The 26,409-nt window shown below is 35.5% G+C and overlaps 2 protein-coding genes across 11 annotated transcripts in view; both read left to right on the top strand.

The window, feature by feature from the left end:
* The window catches only part of g6pd (glucose-6-phosphate dehydrogenase), a 20,465-nt gene extending 2,889 nt beyond the window's left edge, over positions 1 to 17,576 (top strand). For all 7 annotated transcript variants that reach the window (XM_016497605.1, XM_016497602.1, XM_016497606.1 and 4 more), the window contains 12 exons: positions 534 to 652; positions 9,025 to 9,062; positions 9,515 to 9,623; positions 9,719 to 9,936; positions 13,249 to 13,407; positions 13,572 to 13,697; positions 14,081 to 14,174; positions 15,537 to 15,723; positions 16,731 to 16,966; positions 17,119 to 17,195; positions 17,295 to 17,387; positions 17,472 to 17,576. In XM_016497605.1, coding sequence (XP_016353091.1) covers positions 539 to 652; positions 9,025 to 9,062; positions 9,515 to 9,623; positions 9,719 to 9,936; positions 13,249 to 13,407; positions 13,572 to 13,697; positions 14,081 to 14,174; positions 15,537 to 15,723; positions 16,731 to 16,966; positions 17,119 to 17,195; positions 17,295 to 17,387; positions 17,472 to 17,562 — 1,542 coding nt within the window. In that variant the 5' untranslated portion in view covers positions 534 to 538 and the 3' untranslated portion in view covers positions 17,563 to 17,576. The remainder of the gene's footprint in view (positions 1 to 533; positions 653 to 9,024; positions 9,063 to 9,514; positions 9,624 to 9,718; positions 9,937 to 13,248; positions 13,408 to 13,571; positions 13,698 to 14,080; positions 14,175 to 15,536; positions 15,724 to 16,730; positions 16,967 to 17,118; positions 17,196 to 17,294; positions 17,388 to 17,471) is intronic.
* A 2,178-nt stretch (positions 17,577 to 19,754) lies between these two features.
* LOC107696956 (N-alpha-acetyltransferase 10-like) lies at positions 19,755 to 23,548 on the top strand. Of its 4 annotated transcripts, XM_016497530.1 has the most exons (9): positions 19,755 to 19,924; positions 20,096 to 20,121; positions 20,796 to 20,894; positions 20,979 to 21,037; positions 21,531 to 21,576; positions 21,693 to 21,808; positions 21,880 to 21,924; positions 22,441 to 22,525; positions 23,194 to 23,548. In XM_016497530.1, the coding sequence occupies exons 2-9, from the start codon at positions 20,101 to 20,103 to the stop codon at positions 23,383 to 23,385; spliced, it is 663 nt and encodes a 220-aa protein (XP_016353016.1). In that variant the 5' UTR covers positions 19,755 to 19,924; positions 20,096 to 20,100; the 3' UTR covers positions 23,386 to 23,548. The 4 variants fall into 4 exon arrangements, with proteins under 4 accessions (XP_016353016.1, XP_016353015.1, XP_016353014.1 ...); XM_016497529.1 differs by lacking the exon at positions 20,096 to 20,121 and having other exon boundaries at positions 19,755 to 19,950; XM_016497528.1 differs by lacking the exon at positions 19,755 to 19,924 and having other exon boundaries at positions 20,056 to 20,121.
* The last annotated feature ends 2,861 nt before the right edge of the window (positions 23,549 to 26,409 follow it).

Genomic DNA, 26,409 nt, shown 5'->3' on the forward strand with positions numbered 1-26,409 from the left:
TCGACAATTATGATTTTTGTCATAATCGTGCAGCCCTAGCAGCTTTAGTAAAAGCTCTTTGGAGAACACCTTTACGTGCATCATTTTTCAGTAGTGATAGACCAATTTATTTATTTAGCCGTTTTGAGGTTGGTGATGGCTAATTAACATACATAGTGTTATTTTGCTGTTTTTGTTGTCATTGTTGCATTATGTATATATCAGCATTATTGTCCATCCTTGATGTCTGTTATCTTCCAAAACATTATATATTAACTGGCCTGCCAACATTTTCACTGACCTATTTTTTTTTTTAATATATATAATATTTTAACTGTTATTTTAGAAATATTTTTTGGCACATTTAAAAACATAAACAAAATTTTGTTTAACTTTTCTTAAACAAAATGAAATTATTTTTAATAGAAATGATACAGCTGTAATGTAACTCCAGACAGCTAAAAAAACAATCATAAACCTACTTTTGATATGACTCTATGAACATGAGGACAACTTGAGATCTGCGGTTTAATCTTTTTCTGACCTCTTGACAGACAAGATGAGCCTTCCCCTCTCACGCTCTGAAGTGTTTGGGCGGCTGAGGAAAGAGCTACACGATGATGTGGAATTTCACCAGTCTGACGTTCATATCTTTATCATCATGGGTGCTTCGGTGAGTCTCAGTGTGTGTTTGTTTGTGTGTATCTATATTGTGTATGTGTATCAGTGTGTGTGTCTATATTTAAATCTCTCTGTCTCTACTAATGAGGAGTTGATACGGTCTCATCTGCAGCCATGAATTGTCTCTTATTTTGTACACTTTACATCGATTGACAAAGCAAAAATGTGTGTGAATTCATGTATTTGGGCTACTTTTTCTTTACAGTGACTACATTTACATGCACATCAGTATTATATTAATCTGAAATAGCCAATGTTCTGAATATGTGTTCGCTAATCTAAAGTGTTACTCAGAAAATGTACCAAAAAAGCATGCTCCCCACAACTTCCCAGTTTGTAAAGCGCATTACAACTGGCACAGGTGCGCATACAGTTTCATCACCGGATTTCATCACACTTTCCATGATTGCATGTAGTTTGTAATGAGCATTTCCACATTCTAGAATTCGCCATTCTGTAAACTAAGTCCTTACTAGGGCTGCACGATTATGACAAAAAATCATAATTGTCAATTATTCCCTTGAAATTGTAATTGCGATTATTAATTACGATTATCACAATTTACATTGAATGATGTTTATACCACTGTTTGATGCAACTGCATGCCGTATTTTTATATGAAAATAAACAAGCTGAAAACACTCTAACTGAAAAACCTTTAGTGCTTTTCTATAGTATTAAGCCTCAAATGTCAACTATACATCGGATTGGTTTCTTTAAAATATAAAAAAGTACAAAATGAATGGTATTATAATGTTATACTAAAACTAAAACAATGGAAAAACCCTTAAGATAACATGTAGAAAGAAAAAAAACATATCTTAAGCGTGCAGAATAACATAAGTGGACTTTGAACGATTAGTTGCCGCTTTGAACAATTACGTAATTGTGGCATCCATAAAAATTCGATTAATTGTGCAGCCCTAGTCCTTACTGCAAACTTTCATCCCCTTGCTTTTCTTCTGTTGCTCTAGTTACATATTACTGCATGTGTTTATTAATGATTGTGCCATGCTTTCCATTTCATGGTGGTGTTGTTGGGATTGTTGGAGATAAGAAGTGTTAGAGTCCTAATTAAAATATTGTGAAAACTAGGGAGGTAACAATTCACACAACTCGCAATGTGAGACAATTCACAATACTTATTTGATGATACAGTTTTCCCACAATTTGAACAAAATTAGATTTAAGATAAATTATAAATGAAAAGAGTGCTTTTATTATTTCTCAGACAAAATGCTGCACATTTCTTTGTGAAATTGAAATGTCACATAACAAAACTAAATTTAAATGTTAAAACAAATCCCAAATAAATAAATAATATAAAATATTTTCATATAAACAAACTAAGACTTTGCCTGTGCTCTTTTCATTACAAATTAGAGGCAACCACTGCATTTTAATCACAATTCAAACAAAGATGATGCGTACATGCAGCATGGGCTTGATTTAAGTTAGATTGTATAATTTTGAAATTTGAAGCAAAAACAGAATGGATTTAGCCAAAGACTATAGAATACCCAAGACGTGTCACTCGTATAGTTTTAAATGGGGAGAAAAATTCAACACTCAATATGGCCGCTCTATCGAACGAAGCCCCGCCTTCTGAGCAAAAGAGCCAATCGCTAATCGGTAAAGTCATTGCATCACTGCAGCTGCCGTTAGAAGTCCTGGTTGCTATAGAAACAGTAAGAGTTCTGAGACATGCGCTTAGTACTGTACATGCGCACTGGCTGGTCTAGCCTGAAAAATAAGCTTTTTTTTAATGCTATTTGAGCAAAATAAACAACATTTATGAGACAGTTGTTGTCAGATTTCATTGGTGATTTCAAATCTGAAATTTTAAATTAAGCTTGGCGAACGGTTTGGGAGAATTTGATGTTTCCCCATTCAAAGAGATAGGAGCTGCACTTGCATGCCCGAGAGGCGGTTCAATGATGGCCGCCGAGTCACATGACTTGCCTTAAAGGGAATTTGATTTAGCTTTGTGACACTATACCACATAAAACATCTGAACAAAACGGAAACAGCAGACAGGCTGGATGAGAATGCAAAGTCACTCTCTGACAGCAGGTGGCGCTTATGAAACAGCAGCAATATTGTGTTTCTGTTGGTTACCGCTGTAAACAAAGCAGCACTGTGCTTATAAATACTTTATTATGCATTATACAGAGGCCAGATGAAAAGAAAATACCATCTAAACTTTTCTGAAGACAGTCAGTTCCCCTCAGAGATGCATTCATGTAAACTCATACCCCCAATTGTATCACGATTTGTTTAACATCTCAACCGACTTGAATCAGTCGTTACAGCATTACATCCCTAGTGAAAAAATACTAAAAAATCTAACCAATGACAGTATCTTGACTCTTTGAGAAAAGAAAGTACACACTGGCATACTGTACGCATATAATCAAATACCAGAATATGACCGCATCCAGAATATAGACCTTAACAGTTCATGTACTGTAGATGTACACTCTATGAAGAACCTGTAACATCCATTTTCATTGTATAAAAGTGGTCTTTATAGTGGAGAAGGGTTCTTTAGATTAAAATGTTCTTCACCCTAAGGAAAAATGTTATTTTTGGAACTTTTCACCTAGAACCAAAAACGGTTCTTCAATGGCATTATTGCAAAAAAAAAAACCCTTTGGAAACCTTTATTTTTAATAGGCAAGTCATTGAAATTACTGTCAAAAAGTGGTCCAATTTGTCCAAAATCATTTACTAACGTATTGATTTAGATCCTATTTCATATTATTTCTTGTACATGGTAGTTTCTTTGGTTATACGCCATATAGTTTTACAGCACAGCCTGCTAACTGCTGATCCAATAAAGGAAGAAAATCTCAGATTCCTCTGAATTAATAAAACAGCCTTGATATTTTGTACAAGGAAGTACAGCAGAAATTATGCAACCATGAAGGCACATTACCAGCGTAGGGCTTCTTTTTATCATCCAGACAGGACAGGGTGGTCGAGTAATTCAGCGGTTCAGTTCACAGCCCATGAACGCTTAAGGCCTTGAAAGCTGATTGGTTGAGTGTGGTGATAGAAGATCTGTGATTGGCTAGACATGATGAAAGACTTATTGTATCTAGACAGCCTTGATTAGGTTCGGCATGAAAACGTAAACTGTGATGAATGCTGACAGACCCAATGTATGAAAAAAAATCATACAAAATATTAAGAATGAAGTGAAAGTGAAGTTTGCATTATAGTAGTTCAGGCTTTTACACTTCTCAATAGACTGTTAATCTTCTTAACGTTTAGTTGTGAAATTTAAACCCTCTTCCTCCTTTTTTGGCTAGATTTTCCTTGTTCCTCCTTATTAGGGCTGGGCGATATGACGATATATATCGGATGGACGAAATTAAAAGTCTATCGTTTCATATTATGCTCTATCGTTTATTTCGTGGTGCCGCAAAATACATTGTTTACGGCAATACTTTTTCATTGAATGACGGCAGTCTTACATGCATTACACGGGGATGCAGGCAGAAACGTGAATAACAGCATGCGCACGCACGTCACGATGCTGAGCGCGTGGTCACGAAAACTTCATGTTTGCACGCGTTTTTAAACACTGAAGTTTAAAACAACTGATTTTAGGCCGTTGAAACACAAACAACAGAGCTATATGGGCACGTTGTCTCTGTTTCTGTGTGAGAGGAGTGCGTAAGCCGCGCATCAGCTGCTAATAGAGCTCGTGAGCATTTTTGCCGCTTTATTAGCTTTGAACGATCGCATAAACACTTATATGCGTCCAAATGCCCGGCTTTGCAAGTAGCCTATCCTCATAAACACAGTCATTTAGGTCTTAAGGGAACGTAAACGGTTGCGAGAGAAAGCGCATGTGTAACAGTATATTGGATCCGGACTTCGGTCTTAAAGGGTAAGTTGTCCAATATTCGTTCTGTCTGCCATTCATGTTACTCAAACAACAGTGAGAGAAAATCTCTCACCGCTCTTGAATAAATCACTTTTGTAACTAGAATAAGAAGAAAATAAATAAATAATGATAATGCTAATAATTATGCCTATACTGTATATACACTGAACAAAATTATAAACGCAACACTTTTGTTTTTGCCCCCATTTGTCATGAGCTGAACTCAAAGATCTAAGACTTTTTCTATGTACACAAAAGGCCTATGGAAACAAAAATATAAACTAAGTTGTAATTAAGGTGTATTGAATGTTAAAATGCATTTAAAAAATAAAGTTAAGTGGGTATCATTACCCATTTTACTATTTAATAATTTAATACATTTCATAATTTAAAAGTTTAGTGCAGAAGTATCGAATCGGTATCGATATCGATGATGCTGCCTTGAAAAATATCGGTATCTTATCGAAAACAAAAGAAGGGGTATCGCCCATCCCTAATGTGAATAGCAGCATGCGCGCTCACGTCACATTGCGTGGTCACGAAATCTTAATGTTTGCACGCGTTTTTAAGCACTGCAGTTTAAATGACTGATTTTAGGCCGTTGAAACACAAACAGAGCTATATGTGCGCGCTGTCTCTGTTTCTGTGTAAGAGGAATGCGTAAGCCGCGCATCAGCTGCTAATAGAGCTCGTGAGCATTTTTGCCGCTTTATTGGCTTTGAACGATTGCATAAACACTTATATGCGTCCAAATGCCCGGCTTTGCAAGTATCCTCATAAACGGTCATTTAGGTCTTAAGGGAACGTAAACCGTTGCGAGAGAAAGCGCATGTGTAACAGTATATTGGATCCGGATTTCGGTCTTAAAGGGGAAGCGAAGCTGTCCAATATTCATCCTGTCTGCCATTCATGTTAATCAAACAAAAGTGAGAGAAAATATCTCACTGCTCTTGACTAAATCACTTTTGTAACTAGAATAAGAAAATAAATAAATAATGATAATGCTAATAATTATGCCTATAGATAGATAGAGATAGATTTTACACAGTGAAGACTAATTAATTTACACAATGCATTTCTTTTTTATTGTAGTTTTAAGGGGGTCTGAATACTTTCCGTACCCACCGTATACCGGGATATATCGTTATTGTGATAAAATTACTCGTATCGTGATACAAGATTTTGGTCATATCGCCCACCCCTACTCCTTATTTTGTTCAGCATTTTACTAGTCTGTTTTTACACAACTGCTTTGTGAAACGATCTTTGTTATTGTTGTTGCTTTTCCTGTTCTTATTGTTTGGCTTTTTAAATAGGTACTAGTGAGCTGGATTATGCAATATCACTCTCTGTCAGCACTTTTCTTTCAGTTGGTGTGAATAGAGAGAGGTGAAAGAGCTGGCTTGTGTTTGGGATGGGGGTGCAGTCAGAAAGATGGTGGAGAGAGGGATATGCATGGCCGGGTCTGGATTGTTGGTTGGCATGGTTTCCACAGGTTTATGGCATAATATTAAGTCCATTCAGAAACCATGTCAAAATGCAGATGCAACATCAGCTCATTTGTCTAACCTTGAGCCACTTAGATTCAGTGCATCGACCACCAGCCATCCTGTCACATTACCAAATTTGTACCTAACTTCATTTTATAGGCAGTTTGTGAGCATTCCGGTGTGAGTAGTTGTCATTAGCTATGTAGCTTTGCAAATTACACTCCTCATTTTAATTAAAAACACGCGAGGGTAATTTTTGATTTAAAAAAATAATAATCTATGCTATAGAAATTCTGCTTCACTTGCATGTGGAGTCTGCTCATCAGTTGCCATTATATAATGACAAAAAAACGTAATCTTATAATAAAGACATTTTCCACAAATCAGACGAAGTAACAGAATTAAGCTAGGCCTTTAATGATTTGCTTGATTAAAATACGAAGATAAAGCAAATGTGCTAAAAAAAAAAATGTGTGTTTAAATGGAATGGACAGGAATATCTAAAAATATTGTCTTGTGCAAAAATATATATATTTTATATTTTGGATTACACATTTATGAATTATATAGACTACCATTTAAAAGTTTGTAAGAAGTCTCATGCTCACAAAGGCTTCATTTATTTGATCAAAATACAGTAAATATAAAACAGTAATATTGTGAAAATATTATTACATTTTAAAATAACTGTTTTCTATTTGAATAAATGTTAAAATGTAATTTATTCCTGTGATGCATATCTGAATTTTCAGCATCATTACTCCAGTGTCTTCAGAAATAATTCTAAAATGATGATTTGCTGCTCAGGGAAACATTTCCTATTATTATCAATGTTGAAAACAGTTGGGCTGCTTCATAGTTGTGTATATATATTTTTTCTGAAATGTTTTTTTACCTTATATGCTCAATCGACATAATTTGTTGTCAGTACCACAGAAAAAAAAATTATAAATAAAAAATCTGGTGCCAAAAAATAGTATATTGGGTTTAATTGTAAGTAAATAAATAAGCTGTTTATATGTATTATCTGCTTCCACCAACAATTGTTTAATATGTTTTAGGACGGACTTGTCTGACTCTGTCATGTGACTTATCGGTTTAATAAGCTGCTTAAGTGATTGAAACGGAAACCCCAGGTTTTGAATGCATTACTGTACCTTTACTTTTGTTTGTTTGTTTGTTTTGTTTTTTTTCCCAAATGTGGCTTGCATTGTATTCAACTTACCTTTTCATCGTTTCATGCACTTCCCTGGAAATCAGTCCCATGGCCTTAGCATCATGCTCTACTGTTTACACTGTCTTCACTGAGATTCCTCAGTTATGAACAAAAACAAGTCACTTTTCTTTTGGAATGTTGAGTCACTATCAGAATAAATACATACAGTCTCTCTGGCTGCTTAGGTTTGTGTGTTTGTTTTAGTTTAATAATGCAATGCTAAAAGGTCATGGATGAATTTGTCAAGTCACGATTACTGAGTGCTTTTTTACCATAGCACAGCAGCAGGAGCGACTAATAGAATAAATAGTGAACTGATATATTTACTAATATCTCCCAATAATGCATAGCTGGAGAGATGGGACTCTCCCACAATGCCATAAATCAGCCAAGACAAACAGAATAGTGCTGTCTCACCGTGCACAGAGCGTTTCTCATGTGTCCGAATGGGTGTGGAGCAGATCTGCTGAGATCAACGACCTTTGCATTGAGAAGATTGAATCACATGGAGCAGGGATGGGTCGACTGTTATTTTAAGCTACATTGTATCTTGTTCTTGTGTATTTTGCATTTATTATTTAGTTATCTTTATAATATGTTTTTGTAAAATTAGTCACCATGTTCCACAGAAATTATGGCAGTTCCCTAGGTTTTTATTCCTCTTCAATCACAGTGATTCATGGTGATAGTTGACTCTAATCAGACTATACTCTATAATAAAAATGACTACATGGCTTGACTTACAGGCACCATTAAATAGTTTAACAAATGCAGATTGCTTTCCTTTGTAGATGTATTTATCCTGAAAAACTACACAACAAAAGCAATGAAGTCATTTTCAGAATAAATGTACTGTATGTCAGTAACTTCCTTCTCAACCAAGTGATGATGTAACTTGCTGGTTTGTGGCAGGTGATATTAGAGGGGCATTATTACCATAGAGAGCATTTGGACAAAATTTGTATATACCAGTGCAAACAGTATGAATCATCAGTATTTGTATTGTGACTTTTAAATGCACATTTGCTGTTTTATTTTGTCAACTATGGGTAAAAATAGAAGCACACATTTAAAAAAAGTAATAATAGTAAAAAATAGAGAAACAAAGTGTGTCATCGAGCAAAAATAGAAATGTGAACAAAGACAAAAGTTGGTGCTTTCACGGCTCCAAGCAATAAATAATTTATCATACTCCTGCTCAGTTTTCAGAAGTACAGCAAGCACGGGGGTTTTCTTATGTACTGTAATGATCTCTTTGTGAGGGACCCCTTTCATTAAAATATAAAGGCAACTATACATGTCTACAGATCCATTTATGCACAATATAAAAAAACATTTATGCATGAATCATGATATTATTTTGAAATGCTATATCCAAAATAAAATATATATTGTTTGTCATTGTACTAAATATTGTTTCACAACAGCTTTACAGAAAATATTTGGTGAGAAGATGCTCCTTAAATGTCTTTTTTTTTTTTTTTTAATAATTGGTTTGCAAATGTAAAGTGGGATAAATTCCCAATAGTGCTCTCATTGTGTAGGTTGCAATGATGTTGAGGTTTTTGGTCGGGGCCCCGTGTTCAACATTTAGCCTTTAAGATCATCTAACTCTAATCACCGATCAGCTTTTCGCTATGAAATTCTTTTTTGTGATTAAAATTTGAAAATGTTGCACTATGAAACACAGTGAACAGCTTTTGTGTAATTCAGCCTATATTAATAAGTTGTTCCGTGATGTAACAAATGTGTTCTTTTTGTAGGGAGATCTGGCGAAAAAGAAAATCTACCCAACTTTGTGGTGAGTACTCTGATTTTGCTTTTTAAAACTACTATTTACTAGTACAGCACCATTTAACATTTGGATCTGGTGAGAATTGTAACTTCTTTTTATTTTTTTGTGTTTTTTTGTACTTTTTTTATGCTGACCAAGGCTGCATTTATTTAATCATTTTGTAAAATAAACAATTTAATATTTATTAATATTGTATTACAATTACAATTATTACTGTTTATTTAGCTTTTTTTATTTGAATATATATTTTATTTTTTTCAGGGTACTTTGAATAGAAAGTTCGATAGAACAGCATTTATTTGAAATCAAAGCATTTTGTAAAAAATATAAAAGTTTTTACTGTCAATTGGATCAATTTAGTGTGTTTCTGTTGAATAACAGTATTAATTTCTTTCAGAAAACATTATTGACACCTAAACCTTTGATCGGTATGAAGTATTTCTGTCTGTTTCGTGTAGGTGGTTGTTCAGAGACGGTCTTCTCCCTGAACAGACATATTTTGTGGGTTTTGCACGTTCTGATCTGACCGTGGATGCCATACGCACGGCCTGCATGCCCTACATGAAGGTCACAGCTCAGAGAGTTTCTACATGTGCATTTGTCTATTTACTGCCTATTAACTGTGTGTTAAAATGTCTTCTCTTTTTTTCAACTCCATTAAGGTGGCAGATTCTGAGGCAGATCGACTCGCTGCATTCTTCAGCAGGAACTCTTACATCAGCGGGAAGTATGTGGATGAATCTTCTTTCGCTAACCTGAACACTCACCTGCTGTCCCTGCCTGGAGGAGCTGAGGCCAACCGCCTCTTCTACCTGGCCCTGCCGCCCAGCGTCTACCACGACGTCACCAAGAACATCAAGCATCAGTGCATGAGCACCAAGTGAGGAGCAGACGCATGCAGTTGCTTTTAAACTTGCCTCTGTTATTAATTCGAAAACGTCACTTTAGAACTAGTAACGAAGAAACGTTGAGTTGCTTCATTAAAAGCTTATTGTATTACTGTATTAAAAGTGGTGTATTATGTATAGTAGAGAATTATGAGAGAGAGATTGACTGAGCGACTGTGATTACCTGCATCTGATACAGCATTCATTCTTCAGCTCAATCTCATACTCACAAATAAAACATTAGTTTGAATGTCCACTGAGGAAAGTGCTGTATCTTTGTCGTACTATCCTTTCATCAGTTAAGGGTGATTTCCTTTGACAGCGCTGCTCAGTGCTGTTGTTAAAAGTAAAAATAATTTCTGTTTCAGTCTTTTTCGATATAAAAGTCTTTACTGCTTCCTCGTAAAAACAGTCTCTTGTTGCCATCTAATTGCAAAACAATGTAACTAAAATCACCATTGCGAACACACATGCACACACTGTTTCCTAACACTAAATACTATTTATATAAAATATTATTTATTGAATAATAATATTTAATAAACCACAGCCATCATAAAAGTTGCTAGGCAATTTAGTCAAAAGTACAAAGACAGAGCTCTGATATACAGCATTGAATTTACATAAACATGATGATATTTTGCCCAAACTATTTGCTCTGGAACAAATAATAGATTAACGAGACCAAAGACTGCCCGTTAGATTTACCCAAAACGAAATATATCTCATTTTTAACCACTATAGAGTCATCAGAGCCAGCGGCAGATTCCAGAAGATCTGGCCGAGGTGAGGCACTCTCGGCGGGTTTGAGCGCTGAAGGACAGCTGACGGCCTGGAGCTCACATCTCCGAAAATGTCGAAGCAAATTTTCAAATAGACATCATCTTTATTAACAAATCGCATATTTGAAGTCCAAACAAGTACATTCTCACCTAAAAAACTCTTTCAAGCTATATTCCGTGACACAAAACAGTATTATTTTTTAAATTATAGTGGATTTTGGCTTCCGCTATGACACTCGATGTGAGAAATACGCCAACTTCACCATTACAAACGGTGGAACGGCTGTTGGAGTTCTGTTGGACTCCTGTTGGACTCTAATATCACCTCTTATCAGCCAATCAGATTCAAGGACCAGAAAGAACTGTTGTATAAATATTTATATATATAAAGCTGAAATAAAATATAAATATTAGATGAAAAACTAATATTTACTAAAAGTTTAATTGGCAAATATCTGAAATTGCAATTTAGTCAAAAGTACAAAGACAGAGCTCTGATATACAGCATTGAATTTACATAAACATGATGATATTTTGCCCAAACTATTTGCTCTGGAACAAATAATAGATTAACGAGACCAAAGACTGCCCGTTAGATTTACCCAAAACGAAATATATCTCATTTTTAACCACTATAGAGTCATCAGAGCCAGCGGCAGATTCCAGAAGATCTGGCCGAGGTGAGGCACTCTCGGCGGGTTTGAGCGCTGAAGGACAGCTGACGGCCTGGAGCTCACATCTCCGAAAATGTCGAAGCAAATTTTCAAATAGACATCATCTTTATTAACAAATCGCATATTTGAAGTCCAAACAAGTACATTCTCACCTAAAAAACTCTTTCAAGCTATATTCCGTGACACAAAACAGTATTATTTTTTAAATTATAGTGGATTTTGGCTTCCGCTATGACACTCGATGTGAGAAATACGCCAACTTCACCATTACAAACGGTGGAACGGCTGTTGGAGTTCTGTTGGACTCCTGTTGGACTCTAATATCACCTCTTATCAGCCAATCAGATTCAAGGACCAGAAAGAACTGTTGTATAAATATTTATATATATAAAGCTGAAATAAAATATAAATATTAGATGAAAAACTAATATTTACTAAAAGTTTAATTGGCAAATATCTGAAATTAAATAATTTTAAATACTAAAATGACTAAAACTAATAAAAAATAATTTAAAGCTGAATATAAATATTTAAAGAAACTTAGTAAAAAAACAAACAAAAAAAAAACACTAAGGGCCAGATTTACTGAATGGGGCGAATTAGCACGAGAGCGCAATTTCAAAGCGGCGCAGATGGTGTGGAAATTTCTGCAGGTGATTTACTGACAACGCGCAAATTAAAGAACACCAACGCAACATCTCAGTTCCATAATGACCAACACAATCTACCAAGCGCAGCGCAAATTAGCATAAGGATATGTTCCGATTCGAATAATTTGTTCTTCTGGCATTCCAAATAAATTAAAATGTGTGGGAAAAATCTGTTCTCTGTGGTGCCTCCTCCTAGCTACAACAAATGCAGCCATTTCAAGCGCAAAATAGTTTAAAACATGCTTTTTTGGGGGTGTAAAATAATGGCGCAAATACCAGAAATTTGCAATACTAAAATGACTAAAACTAATAAAAAATAATTTATTAGTAAAATAAAAAAGAAACTTAGTAAAAAAACAAACAAAAAAAACCCACTAAGGGCCAGATTTACTGAATGGGGCGAATTAGCACGAGAGCGCAATTTCAAAGCGGCGCAGATGGTGTGGAAATTTCTGCAGGTGATTTACTGACAACGCGCAAATTAAAGAACACCAACGCAACATCTCAGTTCCATAATGACCAACACAATCTACCAAGCGCAGCGCAAATTAGCATAAGGATATGTTCCGATTCGAATAATTTGTTCTTCTGGCATTCCAAATAAATTAAAATGTGTGGGAAAAATCTGTTCTCTGTGGTGCCTCCTCCTAGCTACAACAAATGCAGCCATTTCAAGCGCAAAATAGTTTAAAACATGCTTTTTTGGGGGTGTAAAATAATGGCGCAAATACCAGAAATTTGCAAACGTTAGTAAATCGCATTGCGTGATTCATTTGAATACTCTCCTCCCGTAAATTTTGTGTCTGAAAGGGAAACTCGTACAAATGCATATTCAATAAGGTCAGGCACAAAAATAACTGTCCACGCCTTTTCAGCGCTAATTCTTCACTGTGAGTCTTTAGTAAAAACTGACAGTACTATTTTAACGCCAAAAGATGGTTTGCGCTGGTGCAAGCTGTTAGTAAATCTGTCCCCATATTGCTAAAACTTGAAAACTGAAAATGTAAAAATAAAAGCTAATTCAAAATGTTAATAAATAATCTAATAGTATATTAATAATTCTAATAATTCTAAAATACCGCTGGCGAGATACGAGGTGTAGTTTCTATTCAATTTTCTGGTAGTCTGTGTATATGAGTTTGCCCTAGCAAAGGCATTTTTCAAGTGCAGCATATTTCTTGTGTTTGTATGTTTGGTAGAGGCTGGAACAGGATAATCGTGGAGAAGCCTTTTGGACGTGACCTGCAGAGCTCAGAGGAGTTAACCAGTCATCTCTCTTCTCTCTTCACTGAGGACCAGATTTACCGTATAGACCATTACCTAGGCAAAGAGATGGTCCAGAACCTCATGGTTCTCAGGTGCGGGCGGCTCTTTCTTTTTTTCATCCCTGTCTGCCTGATCCTTTCACTGGCTGTCACACACAGTTGTCATTTATGCATAATTAAGGGTTAAACTCCACCAGGAATCTCTTCATCTGTATCTGTCTCATTAGTCACAGTTTTCTTTCCTATTTTCTCTACAGGTTTGGAAACCGGATATTTGCCCCCATATGGAACCGGGACAGTGTGGCATGTGTGGTTCTGACCTTCAAAGAGCCGTTTGGTACCCAGGGCCGGGGGGGATATTTTGACAATTTTGGTATCATTCGGTTAGTTTTCTTGCTTTGAGATGATTTTTGCATCTGTGACACTAAGATCTTTAATTGCATGTTATGAAATTATATTCTACCAAAAACTGAACCTGTTTGTTTCATTCAACCTGTATGATTTTCTTCTGTGGAACACAAAATGTTTGATGCCTGCACAAAATGTTCCATACAATGAAAGTGCATTGTGTGAAGCACCATAAAATTAGTCCCTAAGAGGAAAATGCAAATAAAACTGCATAATTTCAAAGAGAAATAAAAAAAAGTGTGTAAAAATACATTGCACTTTCTGTGCATGAGGATTCCCTTCAAAGGCTGCGAGGATTTTGATATTCTAATCAAGCATGATTTATAAATGAATGTATTCCTCTCTTTTCTGTCTCCAGTGATGTGATGCAAAACCACCTGCTGCAGATGCTCTGTCTGGTTGCCATGGAGAAGCCTGCATCCACCAGCTCTGATGATGTTAGAGATGAGAAGGTAACGAGCCGGTCAGCCAATGAGCTGTGCACAGCCGTCCCCTGCAGCACTCTTTACTGCCGCTTATCTGAATGATCCTGAATTTAGCATTGAGGAGCAAATATATCAAATGTGTTCATCCATCACTACTGTCTTACAGTTAAACATTAGCATAAAAGGTTGGCGGAGTGTAGCATGTATAAATTAAGGTCTTGGCTCCGACATTACGCTTCAGGGTAGTGTTCATTTTTGGTTTGTACTACAGAATAATTGATTTTAAATGTACATTATGGTGATTATGTGTAGTACCCAAGGGGTCAGGGTGTGTTTATTTTTTTCATTCATTTATTGTTTTTTTTCCCCTTTGTTTAAAGACTTTTAGCAATGTGAAGTAGGTTTGTGCTTTTCCTTGTCCTTGTTTATTTTTTCTTTTGCTTTGAACTGATTTTGTTTATTTTCTTTTATTTTGTTTTTTTGTTTGTTTTTGTTTATTATAATTTTGTACTTTTTTTTGTTTTTTTTTGTTTAAAGACTTTTTAACAGTGTGAAGTAGAGTTGTGCTTTTACCTGTCCCTGTTTAATTATTTTTTGTACTGATTTTTATTTTATTTATTTTTTTTTTGCATTTTGTACTGTTTTGTTTGTTTTTGTTCTTGACAGCTTTTAACAGTGTGAAGTAGTCCCATACAAATAGGGATTTGTTTGTTTATTAATTTTTATTTAGATTTTTTTTTTAAGACTTCTGTGTGAACGATGAAGTAGACTTGTACTTTCACTGTAATGGTTTATTTGTTTTGTACTGATTTTTTTTCAGTTCATTTGTATTTCTTGTACTGTTTTTAAAGGATTTTAACAGTGTGAAGTCTGTCCCTGTTTGTTTTTTTCTTTTGCTTTGTACTGATTTTTTTAATGTTTATTTACTTTTATTTTATTTTGCTTTTGCAATGCTTTTATTTTGTTTTGTTTTTGAATGCTTTTAACCGTGTGAAGTAGACTTATTTTTCTGTTTAAGTGTTTTTTTTTTTTTTTCTTTTTTTTTTTGAAGTAGACTTATGTTTTTTTCTTTTGCTGGTTGTGTATTTATGCATTTTTTTTATTTTTGTTTTAAGACTTTTCACATGACAAAGTAGGCTTGTGTTTCTTCCCGTCTACTGCAAAGAGTTGTTTTTTTATTTTATTTATTTGTGTGTGTGTGTGTGTGCATGTTCAATCACAGCTTTGCTTATTGGTTAAAAGCCAGAAATGAGTGCTCATGATGCATCCAAGTGAAGTGCTTTTGCTGAGATAAATGGCAATTATCCTGGATAGCTGTCTACAGGTATTATAGATCTCCTTTATAATACCCGTTTTTTTTTTTTTTGTTCGCTCTGTGTCCCTCTACAGGTGAAGGTGCTGAAGTGCATTGAGCCGGTCTCTCTCTCAGATGTGGTCTTGGGTCAGTATGTGGGAGATCCCGATGGAGAAGGAGAGGCTAAACTGGGTTATCTAGATGACAGAACTGTCCCTGAAGGCTCCACTCAGGCTACATTTGCCACAGCAGTGCTTTATGTAAAGAACGAACGTTGGGATGGTAAGTGATTGCTAATTAGCTAATATTTACAGTCTGGCCAAACGTATAAAGTTTTGACCTTAAAGGGGTCATATGATGTTGCTATAAAGAACATTATTTTGTGTATTTGGTGTAATGAAATGTGTTTATGCGGTTTAAGGTTAAAAAAATCACCACATGGCGGCGGCAACAACAATCCTACAATGAGAATAAAAGTTGCACCTTTCTTTGCGTGAACATTTGGGCAGCATTATGCAAATCTTCCCACATAGTGACGTAGACATGTGGGGGCGTGTTAGAACGAGCCGTTTTAGGTAGGCGTGGTTAACTCTTAACTTTTATAAAGAATATCTCTTTGGATTTGAGACTTTAGTCTTTGCAACTTTACAGATCTTCTTTATGCACCAAGAGCTTGTAACACTCCAAAGAGAAAGGAAAAATTGAAATCGCATCATATGACCCCTTTAAATGAGAAGCTTTACTAACCTTTTGTTCTTGAAATTGAAATATTTTTGTGGCTTAAAATGCAAAATTAAATTTTAGCACATACGCTACTGTTCAGAAGTTTATAGTTGTATTTTTAAAAACGTTTTTAAAAGACGTCTCTTGCTCATCCTTTGTGATAAAAATACAGTAAAAACAGCAACATTGTGAAATGTTAATATAATTTAAAATAGCTGTTTTCTGTTTTAATACATTTTTAAAATGTATTAATTTCTGTGATGGTAAATCTGAATTTTCAGCATCGTTACTCCAGTCTTCAGTGTCACATGATCCTTCAGAAATCATTCTAATATGATGTATAGAAAGAACAGCATTTTTTGGAAATAGATGTTTATTTTGTCAATTCATTATTTTGATCAATTTAATGCTTCCTTGCTGAATAGAAGTATTAATTTCTTTCAGTAACGGCAAAAGAACATTTTACTGACTCAAAACTGAACAGCAGTATATACCTGACAGTCTTTCTCTTCCTGAATGTGTTGATATTTTATTAAACAATTTGATTACCCCGTCTCTCCCTCCAGGAGTTCCCTTCATCCTCAGGTGTGGAAAGGCTCTGAATGAGAGGAAGGCCGAGGTGAGGCTGCAGTTCACAGACGTTCCCGGAGACATCTTTAACTCTCAGTGCAGGAGGAATGAGTTGGTGGTGCGTGTGCAGCCCAACGAGGCCATCTACGCCAAGATGATGAGCAAGAAACCCGGAGTCTATTTCAGCCCTGAGGAGACCGAGCTGGACCTGACCTACCACAGCAGATACAGGGTAAAACAAACACCTTTCATCCATTCACACTCTGTTTCTTTTGTCCTAGTTGGCAACTTTGACTAATAATATGTGGGAAATAAGAAATCTTTATTAAAGTTACTTCCTTTTCTCTTTATAAATGTGCTTGTCTCTGTTCTCCCTTTTCAAAGGACGTTAAGCTGCCCGATGCCTACGAGCGTCTGATTCTGGACGTCTTTTGTGGCAGCCAAATGCATTTTGTACGAAGGTGCGTTTCTTACGGTGATCTCTACAGTAATGTAAATGTAATATGTTGTTGTAATAATCCTGAAACAACCATTTCTGAATTTGACTTATTTTATCAAAGTGATGAGTTGAGGGAAGCCTGGAGAATCTTCACTCCTCTTCTTCATCAGATAGAGAAGGAGAAGACACCACCTGTCAAATACAAATACGGAAGGTAAAACATGCTTTTTTTTTAAGTATTTTTTTTTTAATGAAGTGATGTGTAATATCTCTCACATTTTCTCTGGCTCTCTCATAGCCGTGGTCCTGCAGAGGCTGATGAGCTGGTACAGAAGGTGGGCTTCCGCTACGAGGGTACGTACAAATGGGTGAACCCACACAAACTGTGAAAGAAGAGGACGACAGAAATGAGGAGCTTGAAGCCTTTTTTAAAAATCAGCCCAAGATGAATGCCTGAAATAAAAGAGAGAAAAGGGCACTTAAAGGGATAGTTCACCCAAAAATGAAAATTCTGTCATCATTTACTCACCCTCATGTCGTTCCAAACCTGTATGAGTTGCTTTCTTATGTTGAACACAAAAGAAGATATTTTGAAGATTGCTGGTAATCAAACAGTTGGTGTTTGCCATTGACTTCCATAGTAGGAAAAAAAATACTATGGAAGTCAACATTTCTCATTATTTTGTTCTATAGTTCATTGGACTGAACAACATTTACAATTTTTTGGTTATGCACTTGAGCATCATTATGATATTCATACAAATTTTATACTGTGCTGTCATTCCCTTTGTTTTTTATTCTTAAAGAAAAGCACAGCTTCTGTTGTGCATTCCTCTTTCCACAAGCAAAAGTCTTAACATTAAATGCTGCTCACATTTCAGAAGTGGTATAAAAGTATTTTGTTGCATTTTTTTTTCTTGTGGCAAGCTTGTATAAATCTAAAATGAAATGCTATAATTAGACCACACAAAAGAAAGATTCCAGAAACCTACAGGGATTAGGATTCCAATGCATGTATGTTTATGACATTTTACCATGTCTTAAGGTTTCAATTGGCTTAATGAGCCACGAATATGTTTAGTCTTATTACAGTTTTTCTCAATTGCTTTGGCACATTTTTCGAAACAATCTTAACATTCTCTAAACTGTGAGTGCAAATGTCACAACTGTTTGCTGGAACTGAGCCAAAGCAATTGAGAAAAACTGTAAAGCAGATGTATTACATTCCACATCTCTCTGAAAATAATGTAATAGATGAGATTTAATGTTTGTTGCCTCATTTGGGTATGGTCTCTTTCTGCTCGCTATTGCTTTTGGTTTCAGCACTATTATATACACACTGAACCAGTGTCTATAAACAACTTTGTTAGTCAATGTATTGTGAGGGTGAGTTTTTGACCACTCTGAATTTCAACATCCTGACAGGGTGCCTATAACAACCGATTTATTTATCAGTAGATTTGGGGAATAACTGCTTGTCTGGCTTTTGTAATGCATTTTTAATTTCTGGTTTCTTTTTTTTTTGTTGGCTGCTTCAACATATTTTTTTGGCTGCTTCAACATATATATATATATATATATATTTAACTTTTCTGTAAAAGTTCTGCCCAGTGTTTTCTATTGTATTATAATAGACAACTACTTTTACAATAAAGCATAGTTAAGATGCCTCACATGTCTCATTGCTTTTTTTCATCTGGTCCTTTCATGTTCCCTTAATGTCTTTGGCTTGTTTCAGTACAGCCAATATTGCAATAAAATGACTGAGCAAGTAGTCTTTGTCCAGTCCTGGAAAAGTCATGGGGATTTCTGTTTTGAATGTAGATTTCTCTGACACTCCGTCAGTTTGTTTGTTTGTTTGTTTGTTTATAGAGACTTTAGTACAATTGTTTAAATTAGTGCTGTCAAACGATTAATCGCATCCAAAATAAAAGTTTTTGTTTACATAATGTGTGTGTACTGTGTATATTTATTATGTATATATAAAACCAAACACACATACAGTATATATTTTGAAAATATTTACACGTAGGCCTATATATATATTTATATTATATTTTATATTATATATATAAATATATTTAATATATAAACATAACATATTTTTCTTAAATATACACATGCATGTGTTTGTATTTATATATACATAATAAATATACACAGTATACACATTATGTAAACAAGAACTTTTATTCGTGGATAAAATGTGATTAATCGCGATTAATCGTTTGACAGCACTAGTTTAAATAGATGTTTTCTGTCATGCACATGGAAATCCTATCACTGCAATTTCAATAAAAGGATTTAAAAACGCTTATGTAGTAAACATGAAAGACTGGAAGAGTAGTGGAAATTATTTTCAGAAAAAAAAAAACTAGGAGCTTTGATATCCATCAGGCTTTAATAAAATTAAATGTATAAAAACAGAATGAAGGCCCGGAGGTATTAATAGTTCTACTCTGATTTTTAATCATAAATAGGATTTACAATATAAATAATTTATTAAAAACAAATAACCCAGAATGTAAATCTTTTATAAACCCTGGTTTCGTGGCTTTTTTCAAGGACTTTTATTATCGTTATCACCGGAAGGACTTTACTATCCAAGCATCCGTCTTCCGGTCATGGGCAACAAGTTTGTAGTGGTGTAGCCGTGTCCATCTGCCTGCTTATTCGGTTCTATAGAAAAATCTTTGTCTATTTGACAGCTTTATTGATCTCGTATAATATATTTATCAAGCAATCCGGAAGGCAAAATGAATATACGCAACGCACGGGTGAGAAATGAAGTTAAATTAGTGCAGTGGCTGTGTCTCAAAACCCATTTAGGCATCATTGACGCGTTCCGTACGATGAGGCACTGAATGTATTAAATATTATTTGTCTTTTTATGTATAATATATTTATCAAGCAATCTGGAAGGCAAAATGAATATACGCAACGCACGGGTGAGAAATGAAGTTAAATTAGTGCAGTGGCTGTCTCAAAACCCATTTAGGCATCATTGACGCGTTCCGTACGATGAGGCACTGAATGTATTAAATATTATTTGTCTTTTTATTATATCTATGTTTTGCTTGACTCGTACACGCTCTGCAGTTTAATAGTTTTTAAAGGGACCGTGTTCTGTAGCGTTGCTTTTGTAGAAAAGTATGTAATGAATTAGATTGAAAAGCTGTCAGCTGTTAAATTTAAGTACACAATTAGATAATACCAATTTAGGTCAACCGGTTACCAAGCAGTGCTTAATTTTGTTCAGTCTGTGGTGTAAAAAGGTCGCATTAGAAATGAAAGAAAAAACACTTAACGTTAAGCAAAACACGGTCAGGTCATAGTGTCTGAATATTTTTTGATCCCAAATTTTACTTATAGTCCACTGTATGAAGAATTTTTGAGTATAATATGTCACAGTTCACTCTATTTTGCTATCCTCACTTACATAAATGAACTATATATATATATGTATATATACCGTATACCAAAACAGTCATAGTTTAGTTATACATGACTATTTTCCAGCTTCTCTCTGAATATTAGAATTAGTTTTGGCTAATGTACTTAATGTGAATGATTCAGTATTACTGCAGGTGAACAGCTTGACTCAATTATTTTCTCTTTCCAGCCAGAGGATCTGATGAACATGCAGCACTGCAACCTGCTGTGTCTTCCAGAGAACTATCAGATGAAGTACTACTTCTACCACGGTCTGTCCTGGCCACAGGTCTGAGACTGACACTGATCTTTATATAATCACTTATTATCATATGCTGAACTGCTTTACTGAACAGCTGTGTTTGTTTTCCAGCTGTCATACATAGCAGAGGATGAGAATGGGAAGATAGTGGGATATGTTTTGGCTAAAATGTAAGTTTGGTTTTTCTTTATTGCTTTCATGTGTGAAATGTCCATGTTAAGTTAAAGGGATAAACCACCCAAAATTGAGAATGGTCATAAGTTACTCACCCTCATGTTGTTCCAAACCTTACTTTCTGCTGTGGGACTTAAAGAAGATATCTTGGTGACCACACAGTTTCAGTTTCCATTGACTTACATTGTATGGACAAAAAATACACTGGAAGTCAAACATTCTTCAAAAGATCTTATTTTATGTTCTACAGGTAAAAAAAAAAAAAGTAATGCAGGTTTGGAATGACATGAGGGTGAGCAAATGATGACAGAATTCTCATTTTTGGGCGAACTGTCCCTTTAAGAAAGGTTATTTTTTCAAATAATTATAATTAATGTAATAATCAATTAATTATGTAATATTCATAACTTTTATAATTAAATAATACATTTTATTTAAATAAAATTATACGTTTTATTTTATATAAATTGCATATTTTACATTTTAAAGGGAGGAGGATCCTGACGATGTGCCTCATGGACACATTACATCACTGGTTAGAGTTTTTACTCTGAAAACATTTGCTGTTCTTTCTCATCATTTGTGCTGATGTCGTCTTTCATCCTGTCTGCATGTGTATAAATAAATGCACTGCTGTGTGTGTTAATACAGGCAGTTAAACGCTCTCACAGGCGTCTTGGACTGGCTCAAAAACTGATGGATCAAGCCAGCAGAGCCATGATTGAGAACTTCAATGCCAAATATGTCTCTTTACATGTCAGGAAGAGGTAGTATATACAATCTCTATTGTCATATCAGGCCTGAGAGAGTTTCCTGACTGTGTTTGTTTGTATTTCAGTAACCGGGCTGCTCTTCACTTGTACTCAAACACACTTAAGTTTCAGTGAGTAGCCTATCACTTCTTTTTTCCCAGTTCTATTATATTGTATTGTGAAAGAATATGGACTGTCAGTCAATTAAAACTAAATGAATGAATTCCAAATTTAATCTCATAAAATGCTAGATGGAGTGTAACACAATGAAATAACTGCAGGTGTCTCTTAACTTTCACAAGATGCGAGACGTTAGTGTTTTTAAATAGAAAACAATTAAAACAGTGCAGAGGGATGAAGAAGACATTCTGTGTTAATGACCCTTCAGAAGTAGTTAAACTTTAAAAACATCAGTATAATTAAATGCATGATTAGCTGTTAATTGTACTAAATTAGTGTTAAATTGACAGCACTAGCATAAACCTATTTTCAAAAACAGCTCAGTTTTAACCACCATTTATAACTGTGTATGAATATGTATCATGATAAATTGGAGAGACATTAAGTTGTAGTGTGTTCTTTTCTTTATGTTGTGATATTGCATTGCATTACATTCATACCAAAGGTTTCCTGATGCTGTGTTGCAGGATTAGTGAGGTGGAGCCCAAATATTATGCTGATGGAGAAGATGCTTATGCCATGAAGAGGAATCTCACACAGATGGCAGATGAGGTATGTGGTGTTGCAATTACATATCATTATTAACTCCTCAAATGAAGATGAATAAACTATTTTCCAAATTGTAACCTGAACCTCTACACCCACTGAACATATGTGGAAGAATAATAATCTTCGGTGAATTAAACCACAAATATTCAATTTGCCTCCTCACGGATTTTCCAACTGTTTGATTAGGACTCTAACAGTAGTCGTAATATGTCTATGCTGAACTCAGAAAGAGGCTTGTGCCAACTTGGAGTTGTGAGCCAAGTGGATTTTGAATTCCTAATCAAATATATGTATTTATCTTCGATAATTACTGGCCAATTATTTTAGGTAGAAAAGTGTTAGTAACAGAATTCACACGTCTAAATTTGGTCAGTGCAATTGAGTCGCACCTTCTGCAGATTTTAAATTAAAAAATTAGAGGGGGCTAAATTGGGTTCACCTTCAAAAACTAAAACGCTACTGGTAGCTTTTTTTTTTTTTTGGATCCATTTTCTGTATTCTCATATACAGAATCTCAGATTCATTGTCACTAATTAGCAAGTTTACTTGCTCAAAAACACATTACACTTACCAGTTTGCTTCCTTAGTCAGTGTCGAATGCTGGTAGAGCTGTTTATTTTTACAAAAAAAATCACCACTGTGTAAAACACTTAACTTTTCCTGATGTGCAGTTGCAGAAACCAGGTGTTCGTCTGTGGGGCTCAGAGGCTTCACCATCTCAGGAAACATCTGTTACTGGCCTGGTGGAGAAGCTGACGGTGCAGGATGGAGATGGAGACAGCGGAGGAGAGAGTAAAGAAATGAGTGAGGTCAGCGAGGCCACGGAGAGCACAGACGTCAAAGACTCCTCGTCAGACTCTTAACTCACATCTCCGTGTGTTCACACCCATCATATAGGTTTCAAATCGGTTTACAGTGTTTATATGCTCTGATGGTTTTATTTTCAGAATACAGAAGAGTGACCTTGTAAAAGCGGTTCACAACTATGAAATTATTTGTGAGGAGATTTGTCAATAAAATTGAAGAGTAAAGATCTTTTGCGGTTGTCATTATCTTGCCAAAAACAAACAAACAAAATATTATTATTATTTTTTTTTAATTACTGTGAAATGTATGGCTAAGAATAGGTAGTTAGATTAAACTTTTTTTTTTTTCCCGACATTTCTGTCTTCAAGGTTATTGAGAATGAATGACCCATTTTACTTCTGTAATCTGAGGAGCTAGTAAAAATGGATTTGATGAAAATGTGTAGTGTAGAATGAGTCTATCAATATTTTTCATTTGAAAAAAAATCTGTGAAAATACGTTTTGTCTGAGATTAGTGTTATGCCAACATAGAGATTACCTTGAATGCAAACAGACTAAAAGCCAAAAAAAACAAAAAAAACTGATTTTATTGCTGCGGCGCCTTTAAGACTTTACCGCGCTTTCTTTGAAAAAAAATCTGTGAAAATACGTTTTGTCTGAGATTAGTGTTATGCCAACATAGAGATTACCTTGAATGCAAACTGACTAAAAGCCAAAAAAAACTGATTTTATTGCTGCGGCGCCTTTAAGACTTTACCGCGCTTTTCATACTTGAACTCGTCTTTTCTGTCAACTTTAATATACGTTTAAACTTCCATTCTTCAAAAACAGCGTCTTTACAAGATACATTATATTGCGATATATTAATAAAACAATCTTCGATTAAATGTGTGGCATAAACTGTTAAAGCCACACTGACATAAACAGGGACCTTGTTAAAAACGAACGCATTTTTGGGATCCCTCAGTAGGATGTGCAGAGCGACAGATGAGAGGCTTACCAACAGCCGGAGATAGCACAAGGTTTGGCAAATGTTTCCTCATTTTTCTCACTTCTGGTGTTTGTGAAGAATAGCATATATATCCCACTTCATCTTTATAACTGTGACCGGGTTCGCCCAAGTTATTGACTACTAAATACAGGCCTTGCGAAAACGTGGGTGGCGCCCACTGTATATATGTGGGTATTGTGGGTGGTTAAATAATGTTACTGGCAGGCGCATTGCTGTCAAACTAACATCTTGTTCATGTCTAATCTACCTGGAATAATATAGGCTACTTTTAAATAGGGCGAGATTTCACTGTGGTCCGGCAAAAGGCAGTAAAGTTATAATATTGGCAATTCATGTTGCATAATCATATTAGTGCTGGGCGTCTTCAACAATTCACATGTCATGGGCCCTTTGGTGGATATAGATTTGAAAGTCTTTTATTGTTCAAAACTGAGAATTGTAATGGGGCGGGGGGTTGTCCTATCTGAGGGTTGTCCCCCCTAAAAAAATTTGATTAAAAACCAAGCTGTGGATTGTAAATAACAATGCTTTAAATAACTGTGTAACTAGTAAAGCAACGCAAACGGGACAAAAATGCGTTTTAAGTTTAGAAACATTTTGAGTCTCCCCCTCCCTTGCCTCACAGTGCTTTGGTCCGACTCCAAATGCCTGCTTTACTCTTTTACATCACCTACACACACACACAAGTCCGGTGAGAGAAAACAGTCAATAGTTGTGGAACTCCAGTAAGTAAGGCTGTCAAGGCTAATGTATTCACTTAAACATCGGATGAAGTGATTATTTTCTCTTTAATACAGATGATGCCAATGTATTTTTTTATAAGTCCGCTATGTTAGCAATAATAACGTTACCTGCTTGACGACAGGGTTGCCAGGTTTCACAGAACAAAACTCAATTGCTACTCAAAACTAGCCCAAACTAACAGTGTTTCGAGGGGGTCCCCTGGTAAAATTAGCATTCCAGGGGATAAATATCACGTTATTGGTGTTGCTTCGCTGACATGAAAAACAACCAGCGGCGACAGTGATAAAGTAGCCCAATTCCATGGAAAAACCGCGGACTTGGCAACACTGTGACGGATAGTAATGTCTACAACGGACACGAGCGCTGTCTCGGTGCAACCACAACAGCTTGAAGTTGTCTGAAGTGGCACGGTCTCCCTGCTGCACTAATAGTAGTAAGGCTTTCCTCTGTGTATACATATCCTTACATGTACAATTTTAGCTGTATTATGTGTCCCCTTCAAAAATTGCTCTTGAGAAATTTTATGTTTAATGTCCCCCCCAAATGTTAGACAAAATTTACGCCCCTGGGCCTACCATACTGTGTTTATAACTTTTGAATAGTAAAGCTTTTAAATAATCATAATTAAAAATATGTTCATTACAGTTTAATTTTACTCGATACATTGTAATGTCTGATGGACAATGACACATATAGCTAAACTTTAGCTTCTTAACTGTAGCTTTGGTTAAAATTAAGGTATACTTATTTTTTGTTTAATGCATATGATTTTTTTTTCACAAATTAGTTTTAGAGCAAACATTAATTGGCTGACCCCTGTGTAGGAAGAAGAATTCTCAACTGTTTACAAAGTGAAAGTGACGTGACGTGGCCAAGTATGGTGACCCATACTAGGAATTAGTGCTCTGCGTTTAACCCATCCTAAGTGCACACACACAGCAGTGAACACACACACCGTGAACACACACCCGGAGCAGTGGGCAGCCATCTATGTTGCGGCGCCCGGGGAGCAGTTGGGGGTTCGGTGCCTTGCTCAAGGGCACCTCAGTCGTGGTATTGAAGGTGGAAGAGAGCGCTGTACATTCAGTCCCCCTACCTACAATTCCTGCCGGACTTGAGACTCGAACTAGCAACCTTTGGGTTACGAGTCCAATTACTGGGAAAAAGAGTTTCTGCATGAATTATATAATTATCTTAATAACAGTCTCTAGAAAAACATAATTAAGAAAAGGTCCAGAGTGACATTTACACTATCAAGTTTATTGACACTATAAATACATGAACACAAATTCAGACAAACAAAATACTACATTTTCATGTGCAC

This window comes from Sinocyclocheilus anshuiensis, unplaced genomic scaffold (assembly GCF_001515605.1).
Source record: "Sinocyclocheilus anshuiensis isolate Anshui unplaced genomic scaffold, SAMN03320099.WGS_v1.1 scaffold130, whole genome shotgun sequence".
Lineage (NCBI taxonomy): Eukaryota > Metazoa > Chordata > Actinopteri > Cypriniformes > Cyprinidae > Sinocyclocheilus > Sinocyclocheilus anshuiensis.

Coding starts and splice junctions, on each gene's coding strand:
- LOC107696956 (XM_016497529.1), top strand. CDS start 19,930: ATGAATATACGCAACGCACGG. Junction 21,809..21,879: donor TCTTTACATGTCAGGAAGAG/GTAGTATATACA, acceptor TTTGTATTTCAG/TAACCGGGCTGCTCTTCACT. Junction 21,925..22,440: donor TCAAACACACTTAAGTTTCA/GTGAGTAGCCTA, acceptor GCTGTGTTGCAG/GATTAGTGAGGTGGAGCCCA.